Consider the following 11,586-nt stretch of genomic DNA (forward strand, 5'->3'; position numbering starts at 1 on the left):
CCTCAACATAAAACCAGATATGCTGAACCTGATAGAAGATAAAGAGGGGAATGACCTCTTTATTGAAGAAGATATCAGAAGATAGACCTTTCGTATTCATGTTTCAGGTGGATTAAGATAGTAAAAGATAGCATTAAGATATTAAGATAGGATTCAACCATGTTCATTGCAACTCTAGCCATAATAGCCAGCAGCTGGAAACAACCTAGATGTCCCTAAACAGAAGAATGGATAATACGCTACACCATGGAGTATTACTCAGTTAAGTCCACTTAATGTATAATTACCATATCCTGTGTGACTCAAGGGATTTGACTTAATTAGTGAGGAAACAAAGAAAGGATAAACACAGGAACACAGAAAAGATAGGATCTGTGTTCAGAGCTATCTGATGAAGAAGCTGCAGCACTCTGGGAACTCAGATGCCTTTTTGAACAGAACACCCATAAGGCAGACACCAAAATTAACTATTTTAAATGGGACCTCATGAATCTGAAAAGCTTCTATAAGGCCAAGGGCACAGAATCTGGACTAAGGAGAGCACTCATCTATTGCTGATGGGAATGCAAACTTGTACAACCATTATGGAAATCAATATGGAGATTCCTTAGAAAGTTGATGTGATGCTTGGCCAAGGGAATGGCACTATTAGAGGGCATAGCCCTGTTGGATTAGGTGTGTCACTGTGAGTATGGGCTTTAAGACCCTCATACTAGCTGCCTGGAAACCAATATTCTGCTAGAAGCATTCAGATGAAGATATAGAACTCTCGGTTCTGCCTGCACCATGCCTTCCTGGATGCTGCCATGCTCTTGCCTTGATGATAATGGACTGAGCTTCTGAACCTGTAAGCCAGTCCCAATTAAATGTCTTTATAAGACTTGCCTTGGTCATGGTGTTTGTTCACATTAGTAAAACCCTGACTATGACAGTTGGGAACTGATCCACCTCAAGGTCTAGCTAGTCCACTTTTGTGCATATATGCAAAGGACACCTCATCCCACCACAAGGACACTTGGTCAACCATGTTTATTGTAGCTCTAGCAATAATAGCTAGCAGCAGGAAACAACCTAGATGTCCCTAAACAGAAGAATGGATAATACGCTACAAAATGGAGTATTACTCAGTTAAGTCTACTTAATGTACAATTACCATATCCTGTGTGACTCAAGGGATTTGACTTATTCAGTGAGGAAACAAAGAAAGGATAAACACAGGGACACAGAAAAGATAGGATCTGTGTGCAGAGCTATCTGATGAAGAAGCTGCAGCACTCTGGGAACTCAGCATGCTTATTATAGACATCTGAACATGGAGTCAGGGTTATTGCATAAAGTGAAGAAGGATGTGTGGTTTATGGCACTCAGCTGAACAATGGGGGCAGGTTTAGCCATCAATAAGCTAATGCTCGTCAGGCTGTAACCATCCAGGATGAGAATACTAGAGTGGACATTTTCTCACTCACATGGGCCAGGAAGGGAGACTTTGGCATTTCCCATGGATCTAAGATGTCCTTGACATGGCCCTGCCCATGTCAATAGCAGACATTTACTAAGGACTTTGCTTACTTAGCGCTTCCTCTGCTCTTCACATCTCTCTCTTTCTTACTTCTCAGATGTTCAGGATGAACCTTCAGGTTTAGTCCAGAAGCTGTCTACTGCAATGTCCAAAATCAGACTGCAAGGATGTTAAGAAGGACGATCAAATAGCCACTGTGCCAAATAAACACACAAGGAGTGTCTTAGCAAGGTAAAGGTATTGAAAACTCAACAGAATACAGGGAAATAAAGCTAACATTACCTGCTGTCTTCATTCCTACTTGGCTTTTATTGTGCTGGAGGAGAAAAGTAGTCATCAGCCTTACCCAGCTGCAAATTCCACAAGCAACATTGATGAGTGATCTGGCCAGACACACCTGATGGTGCAGTAGCAAGACAAATGTCATGGCTGTAACCAAACACTATCTGATTGGACTTAAGGCTCACTTCAGGAGATGGAACCCATATCTGGCACTTATCTTGACCAAAAACCCATAAATAGATTGTCCATGGTCTGTTGAGAAGAACCTACTACTATTCTGTTTAATGGAATTCAAACGATTCCTAATGACTTATCACTATACCCATAGATTAATCTCTTTTGCGTTTATTTGGCACAGTGGCTATTTGATCTTCCTTCTTAACATCCTTACAGTCTGGTGTTGGGCATTGGAATAATTTGCTTCTGGACTAAACCTGAAGATCCATCCTGAACATCTGAGAAGTAAGAAAGAGAGAGAGAGATGTGAGGAGAAGAAGAGCTTCTTTATCCAGTGGGTAGTGAGTAACACAACTGTCTAAGGTCAGAGAATAAAAGATTGTGGAATATTCAAAAATAAACGGAACATCTACATTTCACCCCTCTTCCCTAGGCTTTGGTATCATTGCTGAAGGGTGAGCAGAAAGATTGTAAGAGTCATAGGTGGTGGATGAGAAAATAGTGTCCTCCAGACACAGCAGAGCAGTTGCATATATACACTCACAGAGGTTGTGTCAGCACACACAGACCTGTGTAAGACAAAACTCCTAGTATAGAAACAGTCTTCTCAGCTGAGAGGCCACTAACAATGGATAGCTTCTGGGAGAAGTCGACTCAGGTTGGTTTTTGTTGTTGTTGTTTTAAGAGTATAGCTCCTGGGAGGTGGGAAGTCCACATTCATGAGTATTTAGGTAGCACAAATTAGACCTGGTGAGTTAAGAAAAGAGGATGTCACAAAATAAAAGAAGAAAACTGTAGAAAAATGAAGATACTAGAAGGCATATCATGTCATGAATCTATAAATTAATATCACAAAATGGTTAAATTACCACTAGTGATCAATACATTTAGTGAAATCCCCATCAAAATCCTAATGTCATCCCTTTTTCAGTGAAACAGAGACAATAATCGTACAATTCATATGGAAGTGTGAAAGTCCGAATTGGCAAAATAATGCTAAAAAAAGAACCATGCTGACCTCAAGTTACATTACACAGCCATGGCAACATGACACAATACTTGAACAAAACTAAAAATATACATCAGTGGAATAGTTTAGAGGAACCAGAAATGAAACCACACAGCTACACCCATCTGACATAGTTTATTGACACAGGGTTTCATGTAGCACAAGCTGATCTTGAATTCACAATGTAGTTGTGGATGACCTTGACCACCTGACCCACCTGTCTCTAACTCCTGAGTGCTTTGATTACAGGTACATACCACCTTGCCCAGGAAGCCAATGGACCCTTGACAAAGTGTCAAAAGATGTTGGAAAAAGACTTTTCAACAAATGGTGCTGGGAAAACTGGATATCTACATGTAGAATTATGAAACGAGATCCCTATCTCTCACCCTGGTCAAAAATAATTCAAGATGTCTCAGTTCTCTTAATGCTTTGGATTTTTATATCTGAATACTTAACCCAGAGTTCTTGTAGAGGTCAGGAAGCTAGAAAAAAGGAGCAGTGGGGTAGGGGAAGGGGCAAGAGGAATGGGGCACAGAGAGGAGGGACATAGAGGCAAGGGGCAGTAGAACCCATGTGATCTAATTGTGCCACATCCCCAGCTTTGCTCCTACCCCACGAACTATGACCACAACCTTTGCTGTTTCCTTTCACAAACACTTCTTCCATCCCTTTATCAAAGATCTTGGGATAAACAATTGCACATTTAGTGAGATGATAAACATTTTGACATTACCATCTCAACTAAAGGTGCTAGTTTGAGGATGTCCCCTGTGAGGCTCATTGGTAGGTGCCGCTGGTTGCTGGGAAAAGTGAGAAGGCCTGGTCCTTGAGCAGCAATGCACAGGAGTTTGTAGCAAATAAACATCTTGAGGTACCTAAAATTCTAAAGCTATTAGTGCAAAACTGAAGATACAGTCACGGGAAAGGGCTTTTGGAAAAGGATGCCAATATAGCTCAGGAAATAAAGCCAAGAATTGACAAGTAGGACTTCCACAAAATTAAAAACAAATAACAACAACCACAGGGCAAAGGAAACAATGAGAACGAATAGCCCATGCAATGGGAGAAAATACTTTCTTAACTATAGCTCTACAGAAAATCAATATCTAGGTAATATAGAAGACTCAAATTACTAAATACTACAAAACCAAAAAATTCAATAAGTAAATGGGCTAATTAACAATCAACCCTGAAAAGATAACATACAAGGAACCAATAAACTTGAAAAAATACATTTTCTTAGCCATCAGAGAAATGCAAATTAAAACTACATTAAATGGCCACCAATAAAAGCATAAATAATAATAAGTGCAGGAGAAGACACAGGGAAAGGAAAACCCTTATGTGTTGTTGGTGGGAATACATATTAGTCCAAAGACTATGGAAATCAGTGTGGAAGTTCCTTAAAAAACTTTCTAAGAACCATCCATAACATGCCTGGGGCTTTTATTGAAGGACTGTAAGTTGATGTACTACACACAAATTATACAATTATGTTTATGGCTGCATTAGTTGTAATAGCTATTATTGGGTAAACACAGGCTTCTATCAACAAATAAATGGATAAAGGAAATGTGGCATATATAGACAATGAAGTTTTATTCAAGCATCAAAAATAATAATCAGAGAAAGAACTGGAAGAGCTTGAAGGTGCTCGAGACCCCAAAAGTACAACAATGCCAAGCAACCAGAGCTTCCAGGGACTAAGCCACTACCTAAAGACTATACATGGACTGACCCTGGACTCTGACCCCATAGGTAGCACTGAATATCCTAGTAAGAGCACCAGTGGAAGGGGAAGTCCTGGGTCCTGCTAAGACTGAACCCCCAGTGAACTAGACTATGGGGGGAGGGCGGCAATGGGGGGAGGGTTGGGAGGGGAACACCCATAAGGAAGGGGAGGGGGGAGGGGGACGTTTGTCCGGAAACCGGGAAAGGGAATAACACTTGAAATGTATATAAGAAATACTCAAGTTAATAAAAAAAAATTTAAAAAAAAGCAAAAAAATAAATATATTTAAATATAAAAAAATAATGGAATTATTCAATTTTCAGGAAAGTGGCTAAAACTGACCATCATTTTATTGAGCAAATATATTCAAATCAAGAAAACAAAATACCACATTTCTAAGTGTGAATAACTGAGCTTGGGTCTTCCCTGACTTCAATCCTCTGAGCTGGGACAGTGGGGATGTCCTGACATCTCCCACTGGGGCTTATATTCTGTTCCACACATTTGGCTTGAAGCCCAAATGGCACGTATGTGTCCACCAATGACAGCCAAACCCCAGAAAAGAGGGATTTAATTTAATTGCTCCTTCTGGGTCCATTTAAAGGAAAGGATGTTTCCCATAAACAGGGACAAATTTTACTAAAGATGAGCCTAAACGTCTTGGCAATATGAACTTATATAGGAGGACAAAAGCCCTCATTGCCTGCTGAGGATCTCAGTTCCACCTTGTCCCCAGCTGTGGTTGACAGAGAGAAAGTCAGACATGCATTGCATTTACTGCACAAGGGGGAAGATTATCAAGGTAATGGCGAGTATTTCAAGGACTGTTTGTTCCACGGGTAAGATAAAACGGTGGGGAAAGTTTGACTTGTAACCCTGCCTGCTTGATATTAGTGAGTGCCATAGAAACAGCCTGTGTTTCCTTAGCTAAATGTATTTAGTTACATAGCACCAGTGGACATGGAAATATTTCCCCATCTACCATCCTTACTGGTTGATCCAAAAATGTGGCAATGTTGCAAATGAGATGCTAATGAAGTTAAGAGTTTAAGGTTTGGACGCCACAGCACAACCAGAAAAATACCCATGCCGGTTGTTGACAGTTGAACCTTTTTTTCTTGATTCTGCTTTAACATGTGCTAGGCTCTGTGTGGTGTCTGAGTGTGGCAGGAGTTTAAATCGCACAGCTGATTTCAGAAACCTTGCTCTTTCCATTCACTCCCTTCGTGATAATTCTGAGGCTTGATGAGAACTGAAGCCAATGGTCTGGAATCCTCACAGGAGAGCTAGTGTTGTGCCTTTCAGGAGAAGAGACTGGTGAGGTAGACCTCATGTCATTCTCATAGACGCTCTTGGTATCCTGATTCCGGACTTGCCCGTTGTCTAGCTGGACCAGGGCACTGCCCACCTTGCCGTAAAAAATCACTTCAAGTGGGTAGTTCTTTGTAGGGGAATCTGCTCTTTTAGTTTAAAGGGATTAGTTGAAACTACTCTATCCCTGTAAAGACCCTTCATTCATCAAAGACTTGTTTATTTTTTCTACCCTCACCTGAAGAAAGAGTCGGGCTCCAACTTTACTGTGTGGTGCTTTTCTTGGAGCTCAGTAACACGTGACCAATGAAGCACTCCACTGCTCTGCAAATGAAGGGAATGGGAGTGCTGGTCTCCTCCCAGTGTAGCTATGGCAACACACTCTGGCCAGTCTACAGTGTATGCTGTGGAGGGAACACGGTGGCTGGAAAAGCCAGTGTGTAAAAATTTCAGGGTAGAGTGCAGACACCTTGCAGTAGACCATCAAAGCCAGCAGTGCTCCCCTTTCACCCTAACTTTCTCAGCCTCAGCTTTTCTGTCTCCCTTGCTAATGAACAATTCACCCTCTGGGCAGTGGTGAGGAACTCATATCGTCACATATTTCTCTTGATCCAAATACATTAAGAAAAGGAATACTGTCCAGTCTTTTGTTCTCAAGCAAAAATGAAATCAGTGAAACAGGCGTATTGTGCTTATTTTATTTATGCAAACAATTGGGGTGTCCTGATCCTCAGATCCCAGGAAGATACGGAGATGAAAGGACGGCACGGTGGCCAGCACGGGCTTCATCCTGAGTCAGCCTGTTGCTGTATGCCATTGTGATGCCATGCTCTTCTGCTCAAAGGACACCTGTCATCTTTCAGAAGAGCACTAGACTTGACTGTAGCTGATGCTTAGACATTTTGTGTAAGCCTTTAATATTTTGGGACAAATGCATCTCTAGAAGTTTGGCAAAAGATGCAGTTCTTAGCTTGAAAAGAACTATTCTTATCCTTTTAATGAGGAAGGGATTGAGAAGACAGAAGGTACAAATGTGGCACCCACTCTGGTTTCCTCCCCACTCACAGGGTGCAGAGCCTGGAGAATGAAACTGTGCTTGCTGTCACTGATACTAAGATTAGATGTTCTTTAGCATTGAAGAAACAAACATTGTTGAATGTCAGCACTTGGGGCGAAATCACACACGGGCACTTGGACCAACGTTAGGGAGCCAGCTTTGTAATCGAGTCAACAGCACCTGCACTGGGTCCTAGGACAAAAGTCAGTACTCAATCCTGAGGGTTCACAAAAGGGAGAGTCACCGTTTCTCACCAGGGAGGTGATGTTTGGAAAGAGGAACAGGTGACCCATTTGGCTTTTGAGGAGGAGGAGAACCTGGTGGCTGAGGAAGCTGTGGGATCTATCCCCTCTCCCTGCAACTGATGTGGCCTAGTGAATTTGCAGAGGGCTGGCTGTGGCAGTGGCTGTAGCTGTGACTGTGGCTTTGAGAGTTAAGACAGGTCAGAAGAGTTTACTGTAGAGGAAACTTCCAGAAGAAAGTTTACTGTATGGAGGTGTTTGGGCTGTCAGCAGTGAGGAGTCACTGAATTATTAGAAGGAGATTACCTGTAACACCTGCCTTTCAGAAAAGCTACTCTAGAGAAAAATCAGAAAACACATTAGCAAAAGCAATGAAGTGAGAACCATCCTGATCTATTATGCATAGCTCATTTTGCCTCCAGATATGCACACCAATGCCCCCTTATTAAATTTTTGTTCTTTAAATCTTAATGATTGTGCATATTATTTTTACATCTTCAATGTACTTAAGAAGAATCAGTAAGAGGCTGTCAGCACATCATTTTGAAAGTATCTAGTACTACATGGATATACAATGATAAATTCATCTTAAAGAGTACAGGTAGTTTTGTAATTTCCAGTCCTAAATTATTTTGTTCTGAGAAAATATTTTTAAATTTTATTTACTCAAGAAGATTTTTCAGAAAGGAAAGCATTGTTGGAAAACATATTTGTGTGTGTGTGTGTGTGTGTGTGTGTGTGTGTGTGTGTGTGTGTGTGTGCATGTGTGTGTTCATGTGTTCTGGTGCGTTTGTGTGTGCAGATACCCATGTGCCCATGTCCAAATGTATGTGGAGGCCCGGGAACAACTTTGGAGATTATTCCTCAAGCTCCATCTTCCTTGTTCGTTGGAGCCATGTGAATACTAAGTCCATCAACGTCCTAGGTTGATCAAGTCATGGATGACAGAGTGGATCTTTGATTCAGTTTGCATTTCTCTGAGGTAAACTGAGAATTAATGACTGTAATTGGTGACTTGCACTTATTTGTGTAACAGTGGAGTGTTTATCTTAGTGTACCCCAATAAAGCTGCATGTTATCACTCGTTCATGCCACGTTGTCTGGGAAGGAAACAAGGCAATGACATTTCTTAAGAAACCTTTCACTTCTCTTTCTTTTAGCCCTGAAAGCTTATGAAAATGTAGGTCCATAATCATCTACTAGTCTCTAACATCCTTCTCAGTCAAGGGCGATGAGAAACCAGACACTGGTAACAGAGTTCGTCCTTCAGGGCTTCTCTGAGCATCCGCAGTACCAGCTGCTCCTGTTTATCTGTTTCCTCTCTCTCTACTGCGTGGCCCTCTCAGGTAATGTCCTTATCATCTTGGCCATCACCTGCAACCCTGGGCTCCACACCCCCATGTATTTTTTCTTGTTCAATTTGGCTACCATGGATGTCATCTGTACCTCCTCCATTATGCCAAAGGCCCTGAAGGGTCTGGTGTCAAAGAGAAACCCTATCTCCTATGGTGGCTGCATGACCCAGCTCTATTTCCTTACATGGTCTGCTTCCTCAGAGTTGCTCCTCCTCACTGTCATGGCCTACGACCGTTATGCAGCCATCTGCCATCCTCTGCATTACAGCACCATGATGAGCAAAGCATTTTGCGGCGTGCTGGCTGCTGGAGTGTGGGCGCTTTGTGCTTTCAACACAGCCATTCACACAGGACTGATGACGCGCTTGAATTTCTGTGGTCCCAATGTCATTACGCACTTCTTCTGTGAGGTGCCTCCCCTGCTGCTTCTCTCCTGTAGCTCCACCTATGTGAACAGTGTCATGATTGTCTTGGCTGACGCCTTTTATGGCATATTGAACTTCCTGATGACCATCGTGTCGTATGGCTTCATCATCTCCAGCATCCTGAAGATGCGGACTTCAGAAGGGAAGCAGAAAGCCTTCTCTACCTGCTCTTCCCACCTCACTGTGGTGTGCATGTATTACACTGCTGTCTTTTATGCCTACATAAGCCCTGTCTCCAGCTATAACGCAGAGAAGAGCAAATTGGCTGGTGTGCTGTATACCATGCTGAGCCCCACGCTCAACCCTCTGATCTACACTTTGAGAAACAAGGAGGTCAAGGCAGCTCTCAGGAAAATTTTCCCTTTTCTCAGAAATTAAAATGTGATTCCCAAAGCTCTTCTCTTGGGCTTGTAGTTTCATTGTGCATTGGCTATCCCATGGGCATAGGGCAGGCTTGTTTGTGCACGGAAGGTTAGCAAGCTAACCTTTTCTGTCCACTGCAATGGTTTTGTAGATGACCTCAGAGTTCTGGTGACCTGCCATTGATTAATGGAAGAGTGTGGTTACATGTGAGCGCATACAACTCTGAGCCTGAGAAATGAGGTCTCTGTGTCTGAGTGATAGAGTTCTGTATTGTCAGGAAATGAAAAGCTTTCCATGAGAATAGATGTGCCCCATGAGCTTTAGTCTTACAGCTGTATGAAAATATCTTTCCTTTCTTCAGACATACAGCATCTGAAGAATGTACATCTTCAGACGTACAGAAGTGGGAATTACACTTAGAATCGAAGTGCATGAGCCTCTGACAGACTTAGGTGGTGTGTGATTGACAGACCCCATAGCAGTTTGAGGATTGTTGGATAATTGCTTCAGGTGACCTCTGGTCTCCAAGAAACCCACTACTATTTTTTTCTCTAATTCTTCCCTTTGGACCCCTTTAAGCTTCCAAGGAAAAAATTGATGTTAATGTGAGCTACTGTCTTTGCTTTTTCCTTCTCCTCTCACTAACATTAGACTCAAAATTTTATGTTCATCTCTTGGCCTTACCTGTAAAAACTCCATCTTTATTACATGATATATGACTTATGCACCTGGATAACTACCCAAGGTTTCTCACCTCTTGAGTTAGTTTTTGCATTCTGAGAGTTTGAGCCACTTTATTTGTCCTAGAATGGGGACAGTGATAAGAGTTAACTGTGACAAAAAGCATGGGTAAAAATATCCTTCTGTTGTTTCTGAATAAATCTGGATAAATCTGTATCTGACACAGAGAGATCTCGAGTCTGTTCCTTGTGTTAGAAACCCTTGTGGCAAAGTCCATTCTTTTGGTCACGGTGACAGGAAAAAAATATGACTATTTAGCTGTATCTTTGGAAAGAAATAAAACCACATATTTTTTGCTAGATCAGATGGAAGCTAAAAATAGAAGTTGACATTTGGTTTGGGAGGGCTGAACTGTCTTTGAGTCTTCCTGCGTATTTTCATTATCCTTCCTCAGAAACAAATTGATTTTGAACCTGAAGTTTGAGAATTAAATGACTTGTAGTAGACTATGGTCTGAAATGTAGAGTCTTATGGGCTAAGTCTAAACTCCATGGAGTGATGACACCCTGATAGCATTTTGATTCTTTCAGTGATCAGGATTTTTTAATAAACATGACATTATCAACAACTTCTGATGTCTCAGTATGATCCTAATAGATTTTCAGCATCCAATGAGGAGTATTTATTATTTTTCACCTTAGTCTCTAATAATTTTCTGATCTTTATATTTACAATAGATTTTAAAGGAATATTGAGATGAATATTGAGGGTTTAAAGAGCATTAGCAGAAATTTGACAAAGCATACATCTAATATATATTATATATATATATAATTTGAGATGTGTGTGTCACACACGAAGCAAGTACTCCAATTAAACAGGTATTTAACATGACAAATACAGGCATAAACTTAGTGCTGCATCTCAGGTGCCAAGAAATGTCGTCATCCAAGGTCAGAGTGAAAGTGAGAATGTGACAAGAGTCTTGATTTTGCTTGGCAGAAGCACAGCATCAATTTGAATTCCAGTTTCCTTCTAAGAATAATAAAGACACAGATCAACCTGGGCTTGAGTGAAACAACTGAAAAAAAATCAAGTGTTTTGTGTAATAAACCACTATTTTTAGTGAGCATCCACTGAGGACCAGAGTAGTTGTGGAAAACTGCATATTACTCTCCCTGGTTTGAAATGAATATTAATGCATGACTGGGCTAATGGGGTTAAGTTGTATGAGACCACAGTGAACTCTCTGAAATGATCCAGTGGAGACTGGCAATGGGGTAGGTAGATGAGAGACCTTATCCCAGAGGTTTCTGAAGCCACAGCTAAATCTTGGGCACCTCAATAATTTGCAGGGTTCTGGATGCCACCATCTCTTTTAAGGAGATGCCAAAGGGGAGGGTTCCTTGGAGAAACAGATTCTTAGCCTC

General features: G+C 41.4%; 1 protein-coding gene across 2 annotated transcripts; it reads left to right on the plus strand.

Moving 5' to 3' along the window:
- Positions 1–1,405: 1,405 nt before the first annotated feature.
- Positions 1,406–9,490, plus strand: Or13a1 (olfactory receptor family 13 subfamily A member 1). 2 transcript variants are annotated; one of them, XM_017592737.1, is made up of 2 exons: positions 1,406–1,419; positions 8,569–9,490. In XM_017592737.1, exons 1-2 carry the CDS (start codon positions 1,406–1,408, stop codon positions 9,488–9,490), a joined length of 936 nt encoding a protein of 311 aa, XP_017448226.1. The 2 variants fall into 2 exon arrangements, with proteins under 2 accessions (XP_017448226.1, NP_001000992.1); NM_001000992.1 differs by lacking the exon at positions 1,406–1,419 and having other exon boundaries at positions 8,564–9,490.
- The last annotated feature ends 2,096 nt before the right edge of the window (positions 9,491–11,586 follow it).

The sequence above is a fragment of the Rattus norvegicus genome, chromosome 4 (genome assembly GCF_036323735.1).
Source record: "Rattus norvegicus strain BN/NHsdMcwi chromosome 4, GRCr8, whole genome shotgun sequence".
Lineage (NCBI taxonomy): Eukaryota > Metazoa > Chordata > Mammalia > Rodentia > Muridae > Rattus > Rattus norvegicus.